The sequence below is a fragment of the Lactuca virosa genome, chromosome 2, assembly GCF_052849685.1.
Source record: "Lactuca virosa cultivar CGN04683 chromosome 2, Lactuca_virosa_CGN04683_v6, whole genome shotgun sequence".
Lineage (NCBI taxonomy): Eukaryota > Viridiplantae > Streptophyta > Magnoliopsida > Asterales > Asteraceae > Lactuca > Lactuca virosa.
This window is the reverse complement of record NC_136427.1, coordinates 277226361-277242282: the sequence shown is the minus strand read 5'-3', so window position 1 is coordinate 277242282 and position 15922 is coordinate 277226361. Positions and strand designations below refer to the sequence as shown.

The 15922-nt window shown below is 37.9% G+C and overlaps 1 protein-coding gene and 1 pseudogene across 3 annotated transcripts; both read left to right on the top strand.

Annotated features, from left to right (window-relative positions):
• The first annotated feature begins 686 nt into the window (after positions 1-686).
• On the top strand, positions 687-4259 carry LOC145161160 (G-type lectin S-receptor-like serine/threonine-protein kinase At4g27290). Of its 3 annotated transcripts, XM_079080631.1 has the most exons (8): positions 1373-1524; positions 1631-2139; positions 2267-2422; positions 2505-2662; positions 2757-2967; positions 3055-3292; positions 3382-3532; positions 3795-4259. In XM_079080631.1, the coding sequence occupies exons 1-8, from the start codon at positions 1502-1504 to the stop codon at positions 4101-4103; spliced, it is 1755 nt and encodes a 584-aa protein (XP_078936757.1). In that variant the 5' UTR covers positions 1373-1501; the 3' UTR covers positions 4104-4259. The 3 variants fall into 3 exon arrangements, with proteins under 3 accessions (XP_078936756.1, XP_078936755.1, XP_078936757.1); XM_079080630.1 differs by having other exon boundaries at positions 687-2139; positions 2517-2662; XM_079080629.1 differs by having other exon boundaries at positions 689-2139.
• A 9630-nt stretch (positions 4260-13889) lies between these two features.
• Positions 13890-14449, top strand: LOC145158541 (transcription factor LUX pseudogene; annotated as a pseudogene).
• The last annotated feature ends 1473 nt before the right edge of the window (positions 14450-15922 follow it).

Below are 15922 nucleotides of genomic sequence, written 5' to 3'. Positions count from 1 at the left end.
TATACACAGACAAAACATAAAAAAAACATTAAATAAATATTTTTAATAAAATTATAAAAAATAGAAATTTTATTCAAACAAAATGTAAAAAAATACAAAAAATTAAAACATTAAAACAATTATTCAACGTTAAAAAAACGTTAAGTAATGTATTCGAACAGAACATCACAAAATATAATATATATTCTAAATATTAAAACAAAGATAAACAAGTAAAACAATAATAAATAGTTAAAAGTATAAAAAAAACGGAAATATCTTAATCTATATATTAAAATAAAAAATGAGAAAAAAATATAATGATTATAAGTATGATGGAAATATAGTAATATTTAATTATTTAACTAATTATTGTTAAAAATGTAAATTTATGACCTTATAGTTATTTATAGTTATTTAAGAAAAAATAAATAATGAGAGGTTATGTTAAAAATTTAAAGAGGTGCAATGAAAATTTTTCATTGCCTTTAAATTAGAAAATTCTCACCCAACAAAGAATAAGAATAACCCGATTGGTGAAAACCTTTGTTTGGCCCTACTCATTGGTACCAACAAGTCCCGTCACAATCAGGCTATCGTGATCGAGCGTTTATCTGTTTTATCATTCTATGGGATTTCTAGTTTGAATTAATATATAACTTGTGTGGCAGGTTGATCGACCATTGTAGCAAGTGGGTGTTGTTGAAAATAGCTGGTCAACTGCGTGTTACTTGGACGGTTGCTAATTATCTCAAGTGGACCATCATCTTTGAATTTTGCCTCTAAATTTCCTCGGTCAGAAAAGTTTGTTTCTTTCGGCCCATGCCGTTTATGGCTTAAACCCACACATAATCCACATATGAACGAGGGACAAGTTCACATTCATGGAGAAGCTTACCATATTCTTGTTATGCTTTGGTACTCTTCTAATCTCAATTTTGATAACTTTTGCAGCAGCAGCAGACACCATATCAGCAAATCAAACCATCACAGATGGTGACACCATTGTTTCAGCTGGTGAAATCTTTGAAATGGGGTTCTTCAGACCTGGCAGATCAAATAATCGGTACGTAGGGATATGGTACAAGATGATACCAACCCGTACGGTGGTGTGGGTTGCTAACACAGAGACTCCATTGAATGATACGTCTGGTGTGCTCAGAGTTAGCCAGGGTGCACTCCAAATTCTCAGTGGTAACAGCTCTGTAATCTGGTCATCAAATTCATCGGCATCTGATAGAGGTAGCGATGTGGTGGCTCAACTTATGGATACTGGAAATCTTGTTCTGAGGGATCAGGGAAGTTTAATTTGGCAAAGTTTTGATTATCCTGTAGACACCCTTCTCTCAGGAATGAGAATCGGCGTGGATTTGATAACAGGAAGAGAAACATACTTGAGGTCATGGAGGAGCGATGATGACCCTTCTCCTTCTGCAGGTCAGTATGTCTTTCGGGTGGATACAAATGGGTATCCACAACTTTTTGAGAGGCAAAATATGGCTCCTGTGTCGAGATTCGGACCATGGAATGGTGTTACATTCAATGGTATGCCTAATTTAGGCGAAAATTCAATATTCACACACCAGTTTGTTTTCAATGAGAATGAGATATACTATGAATATGCACTTGTGAACGACTCGCTTATTTCCAGGATGCATTTGAGTGCGGATGGCAGAATCGAAGACTTGATTTGGGTCAATCGCACACAAAATTGGACTGTCTATTCGACTGCAAGTAACATTGATGCTTGTGCGCGTTATGCAATCTGTGGTCCATATGGAAACTGCAACATTAACAACGCCCCTGCTTGTAGTTGCCTGGAAGGGTTTGAACCACGGCGCCCTGAAGAATGGAATTTAGCAGACTGGTCAAGTGGGTGTCAAAGGATAACACCATTAGCTTGTGGGAATGGGGATGGATTTCGTACACTTTCAGGTGTAAAATTCCCAGACACAAATCGTTCAGTGTACAATTTGACCATGACACTTGATGATTGTGAAACAACTTGCAAAGAGAATTGCTCTTGTACAGCTTATGCAAGTTTAGATATCAGAAATGGTGGACGCGGATGCTTGCTATGGTTCGGTGATCTAATGGATATTCGGGTGTATGATGAAACACAAGAACTTCACATAAGAATGCCTGCTTCCGAACTACCAAGTAAGGCTTCTCTTCTCCATTTCCATCTCTGTTATTGAAGCTTTAATTGTAGTTGTATATGATTCGTGTGTATATGTACAAAATAACATCCTGATGATCAGTTGTCATTTATTTGGATTGAATAAAGGCCCTACTTCCCCAGAATATGGCTCAGGGTCTGGAAAGAAGAAACCAACGATCACTATAGCTGTGTCAGCTGCAATTGGTTCATTTATTGTATGTCTGATTCTAGCACTGTATGTAGCATGGAGAAAGAAGAAAAGATCTCGCAAGAGAAGACAAGGTACCCCAACCAAGTTATTTTTTTCTGGTCTATATAATACTAGAAATTAGCAGACACACTAATTATATATCCTAACTTGTAGTTTTGATGCAAGCCCGTGAGGAGAAGTATACCAATGATGAGGATAGGAATAAAGATACAGAGTTGTCCGCATTTAGCTTGTCCATGATTGCTAAGTCAACTAACAACTTTGCTCTCGACAATAAGCTCGGTGAAGGTGGATTTGGTCCGGTTTACAAGGTAATGTAATACATTCCCTCTTTATATGAAAAACAATAATTAATATTTACATATGAAAGATAGCTAATGATATATCCATAACCTGGATCTTTAGGGCGTGTTTGAAGATGGACGAGAAATAGCTGTGAAACGACTCTCAGCAACTTCGTCACAAGGGCTTGATGAATTCAAGAATGAAGTTGGATGTATTGCCAAACTTCAGCATCGAAATCTTGTGAAGCTTCTCGGATACTGCATTCAAGGAGATGAAAGAATGTTGATATATGAATACATGGAGAACAAAAGCCTTGACTTCTTTATATTCGGTTCGAACACACACATTTCATTTGCGATATATATAGTAATTAGTTCGTTAATTGTATATACACTAATTTAGTGACTTTGTTTTGCAGATGCATCTAGAAGTATCATGCTTGATTGGCCTCTTCGTTTTCATATTATCAATGGGATTGCTCGAGGACTTGTTTATTTGCATCAAGATTCACGCCTACGAATCGTCCATAGAGATCTGAAGGCTGGCAATATATTGCTGGACAAGAACATGAATCCCAAGATATCGGATTTTGGCCTTGCTAGAAAGTTTAGCGGATATGAGACTGAAGCTAACACGAACAGAGTGGTTGGAACATAGTAAGAATCTAAGATATTCTCATTTGATTGTATTAGTTTCATTTAAAATTCTCATACATGATCAACGAATTTGTCAAACTATATTTCAGTGGTTACATCTCTCCAGAGTATGCAGTGCATGGCCTTTTCTCGGTAAAGTCGGATGTGTACAGCTTCGGAGTTTTGGTGTTGGAAATAGTGAGTGGGAAGAAAAATAGAGGATTTTCTCAACAAGATTACAATGACACCCTTATTGGACATGTAAGTAAATAAGTACATGAGGCCTATATTCTTAAACACCCCATATATACCCGAGTTATAGTCTAGCCCATTAAGCGCTTGATGGAAGTTATTCTGAAACACCCCATATATGCATGATGGAAGTTATTTGTAGCCTTAAGGCTCATAACTTATAAGTGGCTTATAATCCTTACTCTCTATCAATGTGAAATGGATTATTACATAGTATTTTGTGACTATTAACGCCTTGGATTATGCTAATAACTTCTTATTTTGACATTAGGCATGGAAACTCCACAAAGATGGAAAGTCAGTTGAGCTAGTTAGCTCATCTGTGCGAGACTCATGTGTCACCTCTCAAGTACTACGGGCAGTGCATATTGGTTTGTTATGCGTACAACATCATGCAGATGATAGGCCCACGATGCCGTCAGTGGTTCTCATGCTGGGTAATGAGAACTATTTGCCTCCACCTAAGCAACCTGCATTTTTTGCGGAAGAGAGGTTTGTGACAGAAATCAACTCTTTGTCATCGGCCCCAACATTGGATTCTATCAATGAAGTCACCGTAACACTTATGAATGCTCGATAGCAAGTAAATTCCTCCTTTATTATGGTATTCTTTATTCAACTATATATGATTCTATAATGCATCATGTATATGTAAAGAGAATGTAATTACGAAAACCTACATACATATCACCTCATTTATATATATTTTTGAACTATAGCAATTTTGGGATTCGAATATTAGTCGACTTGGATAATTTAAGGATCGTGTATATAAACATTTTTAAAAATTGTGATTTCGACCCTATTGCCTGATGTATCACTTGTAATTCATTTGTTCAAACCCTAAAAAGCTGAATCTGTGATTTTAGTTTCCATGAACCATTATTTTCAAAATATATTTTTTTCTAAAATGCTCCCACGAAAATCGCATAAGAAACAAAAAAAAAAAAAACAAACCCCACAAAATGTGTCCATCCACCATTGTTAGCGACTTGCACTTTTGTGTTCAGGAACAAGCCCAATTCTTGAACACACTCTTGATCTGTTTATCCAACAAAAGTTTTTGTTATACGGATTATGCAAGCAGTGGAGAGATATTATCGTTCCAAATGATTATGCATAAAACGAACCTATTGGTTTAAACTAGAAAACTTTGACATTAGCTATATGGGCACCAACCAAAAATGGTTAGGTTAGGAATACGCCAACTCTAAGAGCCTCCAAAAATCATTATATAAAAGATGAGGAGTGTGGACCTTCCTTGTTAAACCGATGTGGGAACTCCTCAAAGTTGATAGTTAAAAGCCATGGAGTTACACACAAGGATGTAAATGGGGCGGGATGAGGCAGGGTTGACCATCCTTGTCCCCATCGCCGAGTGCCTAAGCTCGTCCCCATCCCCGAAGGATGCATGGAATCGAATCCCCTCCCCTTTAGATTTTGGTTTTTCCCCGACCAATCCTCGGCTCGTCCTCGATCTATCAACATAATGAAATCTAATACAATACAAATTAGTTCTTGCATTCTCATTCAGTATTTTGTATATATAAATACAAATACAAAGGGATCAATGCCAAATATAAAATACAATAAACAAGGAAATAATCTTCGGTAATAGCCCCCCTCAGTTGGAGCGGGAGGAGGACGTAGTTCAAACTGGATCTAAAGTCCAAGAAGAGTTGAGGAGGCAATCCTTTGGTGAAAATGTTTGATAAGTAGAAGGGATATGTAGAACACGGATGTGACCAGGAGCAACTTTTTCCCGGTCGAAGTGTATGTCCATTTCAATATGTTTCATACATTGGTGTAGCAATCTTGACAACAACATTAAGCAACCACCAAGCCTCGACAACAACATTAGCAACCCCAAGGTATTGAATGGATCAGGGTCGGTTGTCGTTTAGCAGACTACATAATCAAATTATCACCTAGGAACACACAATATCTGGATGTCAAACTATGTGTGTCGGGACAACCACCCCAATCGGCATCAGTATATTCAATAAGTTGAGATGGCTTGCTAGAGTACAGATGCAAGCCAAGTTGAAGAGTGCCTTTTAAATAACGGGGAATGTGTTTTAAAGTATTTAAGTGTGGTTCCCATGGAGCATGCATGAAGAGACACATTTGGTGAACAACATAGGAAATGTCGGGTCTAGTAAAAGTTAGATACTATAGAGCACCAACTAACTGGCAATAGGCACTAGGATCAGCAACTGGATCACCAACCGAAGCATTGAGCTTAGAGTTAGTGTCTGTTGGTGTAGCAACCAGTTTATAGTTTTCCATTTTGGCTGTCTTGAGAATTTCACCTGCGTATTTTTGTTGTGAAAGAAACAAAAATACGTGAGTTACTGAGGTTATTCATGTGACAATCAGATTTTAGGGAAGAGATGATTTGGACCTTTAGCTGAGGGGAAGAAGCCGTAAGAACTATGTCATCGACATAGAAAAGTAGATAAGCATATTCATTATTGAGATTCCCTGGAGGTTGGTGCATGTAGACTATTTCCTTGAGATTCCCATGGAGGAAAGCGTTTTTGAGGTCAAGTTGGTGAATAGGCCAGTGACGACTCAATGCAAGAATAAGAATTGTTCGGATTGTTGCAGATTTGGCAACAAGACTAAACGTTTCGCCATAGTCCGCACCAAACTCTTGCGATTTACCATTAATTACCAAACGTACTTTGTATCGCTCAAGAGACCCGTCTGACTTAAATTTATGTCGAAAAATCCAATGACAACCAATTACATCAGTATCCCATGGACGAGGAACCAAATCCCATGTATTCTGTTTAAGTAAAGCATTAAATTTATTGGTCATAGCACAATTCCAATTTTGGTCAAGGAGAGTTGACTAAGGAGAAGTAGGAATAGGAGAAATAGAACTGGAGTGAAGGGCATATTTGGGATTTTGTTTGTGTATCCCACTTTAAGATCGTGTACTGATGTGCACTTTATATACCTATCTAGCTTTAAATTTATAAACCTAAGTACTTAGCTAAATTATGCACTTATAGGCAGTGTACCTAGTCAGATTATGGAATAGCTTGGGTAAGTCATGTGTCAATCACATGGAACGGTATTTATTAATAAAATAATTACTAAAAGCAAAACTAAAAACAACTAAAAGTGGGGCTTCTATCTAATTTTACAAGTTCAGAAAAACTTAAACTAAAATACCTAATTAATGACTAAAAAGACGATCTAAAACAAAGAATAAAAGATACTCTCGTTTAGCTTCGAATCCCTCCTTTTTCCTGTGGTTGATTCCATTCACCATGTCGTGGTTATCAAGACTCATGTAACACCTGGTTTGATTTGGAAATGTTTTATGCATGGACTCGACGAGTTGGGAGATCAACTCGTCGAGTAGGGTCGTGGTATCATGGAACACGAGACGGGACCGACTCGGCGAGTCGAAGGTCCGACTCGGCAAGTCCGAGCTGTTTAAAGAAAACCCTAAATTTTGGGGTTTTCCCCCTATATAAACGACACTATACGCCTTTGTAGCCTCCCTTAGCATCATAAGAGATCGTTTACGGCCGCAAACACTTGGGTGTGTGAAGTAAGAGCTTTGGGAGCTTAAATCTTGGGGTTGTGGAAGGAATTCCAAGCTTGAAGAAGAAGTATCAAGGAGAAAACACTAGATCTAGCATCTAGTTTGTCTTGGGCATTGAATTGAGGTACGAATCTGTTACCTTAAGCCTAGATTCTATTTGAGAGTTGTGACCAACTTTGAGGAAATGGAAGCAAGCTTAGATCTGGACCTATCACAAGGATATGGTTCTAGATTTGGACTTTCTTAGGTCCCAAATATCATAAAGTCACACCTTTTTATAAGCTTATCCCCTCTCCATGCGTTCACTACTAGAAAAACAGCCTTTTACGACGCGCAATGCGTGTCGTAAAATGCTCACACGACGCGCAAATGCGTGTCAAGGAAGGCCCTGTCATAACGAGAGACGACACGCTTTTGCGCGTCGTCTATAGACGATGCGCATTTACGACGCGCAGTTACGACACGCATTTACGACGCTCATTTACGACATGCAATGCGTATCAAGGAAGACCCTGTCATAAAGGAAGACGACACGCATTTGCGTGTCGTAACCTTACGACTCCCATTGCGTATCATTAAAGCCCCTGTCAAGAAAGGTCATGTCATAAATGAATATGACACACCTTTTTGCGTATCGTAATTTTAAATGTTTAAAAAAATATTATTTATAAATTTACTAATTTTCAAATTAAATTTGCATTTAATGTCTCATAATAGAAAATAAAATATCATATACAAAAAATACAATCCATTACATAAAATTTAATGTCATACAAATAATCGTTCCATGGAAAGATAAAACAAATCAATAGAAGTTGTAACGAAATTTACAAACTAATAGTTCTAATAACCTAATGTGTGCCTCTCTGTAAACAAGATTTGTGCTGATTTTTTTAAAACCCTTGTCATCAAATGCTTCCTTGCCTACAATAGCTGTCTGAACATCTGAAATTTATAATTTATTTTTAACATTTTACAAAATTATATTATATACAATAAGCTTCTCAACACTTGTTATCAAAAAAATTAATTAACTCTCACCAAGGTATTGAATTAGAGCTTGAACTCCACCATTTTTGTCAAACATTGCTATCTTTAAAACAGGCCCAAAAGCAGAAAATACCTGTTTACAACAAAGTGAGAGAAAGAGAGATTAAAAATGAACACATGGTCAAATATGAAAAAAACATTCACAGTCAGAAAGGTCAAGTTCTTGAATTGATTTTGTTAGATACTTCTCCTTGATGGCCGAACTATTCTTTTCCATTTCATCTCCATCAGAATTTCCATCTTTACCCCCGTCATTACACTTTATTACTCCAGGTAAATGTCCATCACTCCATAAAGATCCTGCCAAAGCTAGTCAAAGTCATGCTAGAGAGTCATGAAAAAAAACAATTTAACATCCTACATTACTGAGGAAATAACATGGAGGGGCATTTAGGTAAAATCGTCATTGGGATTAGGATATATGTTATTATATGTAAACTTACTCATGGGGAAGAGCTATCTGCATATATATACATTATTAGATGAAGATTTATAGATTCTTATTAGGCATGTAAATGTAAATAAGAACTTATGTGTACAATTACTTGTTTTTTCACTATGATCTATAAACTCATTGACTTTTTCCACAAGATCCGGATATGCTCCAAGCAAACTATTTACCTAACAAAAATAAAAATTTCTTTAATTTATCAAATTAAATCTAAGGATACCACACAAAAAGTCATCTAGAAGTTTTATGGATACACAAACAACGAATGCAGATAACTAGCAATAAAGCAGGAAGCAGATACTAGAAACAAAAAAGAATAAATCTTTAAATAATGTGTATTGTGTATATAAGTTTACCCTTGATTGTAGTTGTGGTCGAGTAATACTCTTTGTGCAATACTCTGCAATGCACTTCAAAATGACTAGTAATCATCTGAGTTGCTCAATCTTTCCTTCACCTTCTCACGAAGACAAAACATTTGGCCATGTACATCTTCCAACATACAAAGGTTCAATAAGGACATGAAATCAATTGTTCAAAAGAATGCAATACCTTTATAACAACAGCCAGATGGGACTAGTAGATACCTTGATGAAAGAGTTCAGCTACAGAGTCTTCAAGAGTACGTGGGGGTTTATTTTGGGAAAAATGATGTGTCACATCACAATATTTATAATCTTGATCATGTTCTCTTTGTTCTGTGTCTTCTGATGTGTCTTTTTCTTTCTCACCATGTTCCCTAATCTCTTTATCAGGTATAGTACATGCTTTTTCATGATCTAGATCAGGCTGGTCAACGTTGACTTTGCATTCAGTGTGAGGTGCTGGGAGTGGGTTTTTCTGGGATTTTGTTGTTGTTACAGGGACACGGTAAGGGAACATATCATCAGGTAACCGGATAGGGGCCAACACGGAAGGAACTTCACGTGGATAATTTGAATGAATAGCAGTGCTAATCAAGCTGGGGCTCGGCTTGGGTGCAGACATACCTCCATCCATTGACAGTGAAGATGAACATGAAATTGGACTACAATGAATAAAGATGATGTATTGAGAAAAAGTGCAACAACCATAGAAAAGAACAATTGCAAAATATGGGGCTTAGATGCTTGATATAGTTTCACTATAAGTTTGTTTAAACTTTAAACAACAAAAGGTAAATGATAATCATTCATTAATATACTTCTGAACATCTTCATCTAAAAAATTCATTCCAAGATTAGTTGGCTGCTAACTTTTCCAACCTTGAAATGAACTAGATTTGTCAAATATTCTTGAACGTCATATATGATTAGGATATTGTGGAAATAACAAATAAATCAGATTGAAAAAGAAAAAAAAAACATGACAAAATTGCAAGAATGGTCCTTGTGGTATGTCAAAACTAGCAACTTTGGTCCAAATTGGGTTTGGCTCGCAAGGATGGTCCAATAGTTTCGTTTTGTTGCGAGTTTAGTCCAAAAATTTTAAAACTTTTTATAATGACGAATTTGCCCTTGGTATTTTCACTTTTTCAATTTTTTTATTACAGAAATCAAAAAAAGAAAAAAAAATCTCTCTCTCTCTCTCATTAGTATCTCATCAGAAAAAAACTCCCTCCTCCTTCTTCTCCATCGCCGGAGAAGGCAACACCTCCCCTCGTTTTGCAACAGCCCAACCTCCCACCACAGCCGATGCCGTCAGAATCCCTTCCTCGACCTCCCTTTCATCTCAAACTCGTCTATCTCCCTCGTTTCTCACTTCTCCGGCGAAGAGAGCCACCACAGTCGAGCTCCTCCTCCTCCCCCTGTCGTGACCCACCACCATCCAACATCCCAAATCCAAATCCACAATGGGTGTTCTTCGTTCTTAATTTTGGATCTAAAATAAAACCCAAATCCAAAAGTTGAAGGTAGGTATGTTCTTGGTTCCAAATTTGAAACGAATATGAAGAAGGGTAGATCTGAAACAAAATCCACACACAAAACCTTACCTGAAACGAAAACTCACCATCGATTCGAACGAAAGGCAGATCGACGGGAGCTCCGGTGCGGCTGGGAAAGGAAAGGGTCTTCGTTCTTCATCTCTTCCACTGATCAGGAATGGAAAATATGAAGGTAAATGATATGAACCTTCGACAGTGAAACTCGAAGGGAGGGGGCAAAAAAGAAACAATCGACATTTGGGGGGATGTCTTAGCGGATCCGAACGACAAGAAAAGGAGGAAAACGGAAGCAAGAGAAGAGGTGGGGTTGTTGGGCAGTGATGAATCGGAAAGCACCACCGGAGCTCAACTGTCTCGAAGAAAGAAGAAGAGTAGGGAATGAGGGGGTTGTCGTCTCTCGTTCTTTTATCAGAAAAAGAATAAAAACACACACAATTGAGAGTGTGTTCATTACAGAAAACAAAGAAGAAGGACAACATATATATAAACATCGATCCAAGGGACTGTTTGACTGCTTTGTTTGTCAGAAAAGGAAACACAAAAATAGGGTTGATGGCCATTTAAATAGAACATATAAGGAGGGGGTTGTAGTCGATGAAGGCATCAACAACAAGTATCCGGGTGCTTGGGGTCTGCTAGTTGTCGAGGGTGGAAACAGGGTAGTAGCCTCGGCTGTTTGCCTTCGTTTTTTTTGTTATCAGGTGAGAAACAAGAGAGAGAGAGAGATTTTATTTTTGTTTTGTTTTTAATTGTTTTTTAATTGTTGTAATAAAAGAAAATTGGAAAATAAATAATAAGGGGCAAATCCGACACTATCAAAAAGTTGATTGGAAATTGGACTAAACTCGCAACAAAACGAAACTATTGGACCATCCTTGCGAGCCAAACCCATTTTGGACCAAAATTGCTAGTTTTGACATACCACAGGGACCATTCTTGCAATTTTGTCAAAAAAACATTATGTTCTTCAGATTATAACCAAATCAGATTACTATAATATAAGCAAATTATAGCAAAAGCTAAAAACAAAAAACAAAAAACAAAAAACAAAAAACACATTATGCCCAAATCAGACGGAGGCGATACCAGCAAACAAGAAATAAGCAACACTTAAACTATATCATTTTATCAAAGAAAAGCTACCCTTTAACCCACCTTGTAACTTTTGCAATCTGTTCTTCCGGAACATTGAATTTAATAAGCACCTCTCTTGCAGCATCCATGCTTAATCTATGAAGATCAGCATCATTTCTAGTGACTGTAGATCCTCTTCTATTTATAGCAACTTTTTTCTTTTCAATGACATTTGAAACTGGAGCCTTGGGAGCAGTTCGAACATAGCTAAATCTTAATCATCTACCAGATGGATCACCAACACCAGTAATCTCCAATCTTTCAATATTTCCTCTATCCTGAACAACAATATTTAAGACTTCAAACCAATAAATCATATCCAGTTAAGTATTAAGTCCTTGTTTGGTTTTTTTTACCTGATTTGTACAAGAAACAAAGTTGTTACTTCAATTCCAGGGAGTTATTTGTAATTCTCTCTCGATGTGGGAAGCAGCAGCTAAAGCTATTGCTTTATCAGGGTGCTGATTCATTGCAGAGAAGAGACCAGATGGATGAGTCATGCTGATTCCTAGACGTTTAAGTCTGCACATTCCAGCTAGCATGCTTTCAAAAGCACACACCTAACACACAAAAAGAAATAAGATAAAAGAAAAGGAAGATAAAGATTAAAGAAAAGTGAAAACATACATTTTCTGGTGTCACCGTTCTTCTAAGCTCCTCCTCTAATTTTTTGACTTAATTGTAGTTTCAAATAAAACAACAAAATGTTCAATACATATCGATTGAAGGCAAACGGGCAACAAGCTGCGCCGCTAGCCCTTTTTGGATGGCAAAACCAATTCTTTTGAAAACTACATTTGTGGATCTAGGAGATATGACATTAGAATGCATGACCCGTTGGACTCTATTGAGGAGCTCCACCGCCTCTGGTGCGAGAAAACCAAATGTATCGAATGCAAAAGGTACAAACACATGTTGATTTTCTATACATGCATTCTCGTGCTTTACCACTTTGCACGCAGCGGCTTTCAAAGCGGCATGCCCAGCTGTGAAACCCCCGCTCCCCAAACCAACGAGAGGAGAGACCCCAGTAAGATCCACACACGCATGCTTCCCTCCTATCCATCCAAAGACCAAAATGTCAGCCGGTCTAAGTGTGGACCTTCCATCCTGCGGGTCTGTCAAAAAGTTCACCGGCGCTTCTTTCTTCACAGAAATACCAGCACACCGACAATCATCAAAGAGAACATCCCGAACCACATCATGTCTGTACTTGAAACCAAGGAGCTCTCTACAATGAACTGCGTGTTCCCCAAAGGTATCCTCTAATGGAATACGAAAATTTCGCTTCATAACCCATGAACCCCTCTGGTGATTGGTTCCATAAATATAAAACAAATTTTTAATATATTGGTATTATGGGTAAAAAAGTAAAGTAATGAGTAAAATTTCACCTGAAAATCACAGAATAACTTTAACCTCTTTCTTAAAGAAACTTCAGCTACATTTGCAAACTGTGTAGATAACTCATTGGCACGAATGGCAGGTGTCAAGCCATTTTTTTGAAGAGCACGAAACTCACGATACATGAACACCATAAGCCTATTCATATTATACATCTGAACACCTTTTGATACAGGGGACATCACCTCCATGTGAGGCTCCTATTTAAATTACACATTTTAAATAAATATATAGATGGAAAAAAACGAAGGAAAGATATAGGTCAAACCTGTTGACCAACAACGTAAATCCGGTCAATGCGTCTTAATGAGAGCTTTCCCTTTGAAGAGCGAATGAGTAAATAGTCAGTGGATGAGAGTTTATGTGGATATATTGGAGCTCTGTACATATTTGTTGAAAGAATTCATGGATACCATTGTTCCTTAAGGGAATCTGATCTCTAGGGCCTGTTCTTCGAATAGAATATCAAAAGGATCAAGTTTGGGTTTCCTACTAAATTAGAAAACTAAATCAACAACAGAAATACATTGTTGGATAAACTGCTTCCCACCAAAGAACTCAGTGTAACCTTGAGAGGAGTGAAAATCAAGTGGTGAGAGAAAAATGTAAAATCATAAGCAACACAAGACGAAGCCAACACAAAAGATTCATAATTTAATTAGAGAAAATAAATGAAGTAGCCAACAATTCGATTTAATTACCTGTTTTGCAGTCTTTCAGGAGCTTTCAAGACCTTTCTTGAACCCTAAATTTCTCCAATCTCTGAATCCTACCCCAAAAAATGTTAACCAGGGTGTTTAATTTGTTGAAATCGGTTCAAATTGCTTACCAATTTATTGCTATGGGAGAGGAAGTCAGAACTAACGACTTCGATGTCAGCGGTAGAGATGACGACGATCGAGTTTCGGAGTGGGAGGTTGGGTTGCCGAACGTCGATCTGACTCAAGATGGTTGTGGAAGGCGAGGAGACCATCGATCTGACTCAAGACAGTTCTGATTCGAGGAAATTAAGGAGAGTTGATAGCGGCAGCGCTATCGGTGGAGCTGGAGAGGAAGCTGACTCTGTTGATAGCGGCGGCGCTAGCGTTGAAAAGGTTTCGTTTGGTTTGGACTCCTCAACTGCACAAGAGATTTGTGGAGGTTGTTGCGCATTTAGGAGTGAAGAACGTTGTTCCTAAAACGATTATGCAGATGATGAACGTTGAAGGATTGACCAGAGAGAACGGCGCCAGTCATTTACAGAAGTATAGGCTTTTTGTAAAATGGATACACGGATCATCTAACGAAGGGCCATCTTCTTCTGATCCTTTATTCGCTTCCGCTACTATTCCAAGAGTTTTCACGATTCATATTAGCAGATATTACATAAATTTTTGGGGTAGGATTCAGAGATTGGGATAAAAGAGAAACGATCGTTATTCTTCTTCGGTAGAAATGTTCACAATTTTGTGTGGAATGAATGTGGAAAAAATCCCTAGTTGTGAAAAAAAGCCCTAGTTGGTTATTAGGAGGAATGAACGCGCCTTATTAAAAAAAATATAAAGCGACATTCTTACACGACACACATTTTACGAAAGGCGCCCTCCGTGTTTTTTTTTCTTTGCTATGATACTAGTTTTAGGGCACGCAAAAATGCGCGCCCTAAACCCTTAAAATTTATGAAGAGCTAACATTATTTTTAGGTTACACACTTTTTCGTATCATAATCACTGCATGTCATAAATTGCGTGTCATTAAAGGCCTGTTTTCTTCTAGTGATTAAAACCTTGTTTGAAGGTTAGTTATGGTGTTATGGCCATGTGAGGCTATGCATGCACGTAAAGTTTGCAACTTTACGTGACATCTTCACTAGGAGAGTATGGATCTGAAGTTTGAAACCTTAAATCCACTGGAAAGAACCGAATACGTGAGAACTCGTCGAGTCCCTCTAGTGACTCGGCGAGTCGAGAGGATTTTCTCATTTACGGCCAAGGGTTCACGGCCAAGGGTTCACGTCCGAGGGTTCACGGTCAAGGGTGTACGGTTGGTGGTTTACAGCCGTGAACATCTAGGAACTCGACGAGTCCCTCGAGTGACTCGGCGAGTCGATGAGTTAAACAGGGGACCCGATGAGTGACTGATTGTACTCGACGAGTCAAGGTTAATATGGACTATTGACCTTGACTATAGACCTTGACTTTGACCAGGGTTGACCGTGGGGGTATTTATGAGATTATGCTGAGTTATTTACTCATTGATTATAGACAGTTTGGGAGGAGCAGCGTGGGATATATATCTGACTACAGTTTCCAGTTCAGCCTTTGAGAGGTGAGTCTTCTTACCATACCCATGGGTCTAAGGCACCAAGTGTAATGCCCGTAGATCCGGGCTAGACAATTTAGAGACGATAAGCGTCAAAAATGACTTTTTGATAAAAGATTATTTAGAATGAATAATCTTAACTAAGTTGTAGTAGTCGTGGAAAGGTTTCCGAAAATATAAAGAATGTCGAAATCCGAGTTATAACGAAGAAGTTATGACCTGTCGAAGTTTCGCGACAGAACCGACACGACACAGCGCGACGTAAATAGTGAATTTACGATAGAGCGATATTTAGCCTTAGTGATCTAAACGAACGTCGTAGAGTTCGTTAAACCGAGAGCATGCATAAAAAGAACGTCCAAATCTGACTTCGTATGAGGAAGTTATGATTTTTCTACGTTTCAGCTTAGCAGTATGCAGCCCGAAGTTCGGATTTGAGATCGAGTGATTTCTAGCCGAAACAATCTAAACAAGAATCGAAGATCTCGTCAATAATAGTACAACAGTAAAAAGACAGACGAAAACGGACGTCAGATGAAGAAGTTATGAATTTCTAACGGAGTTTTCCTGTCC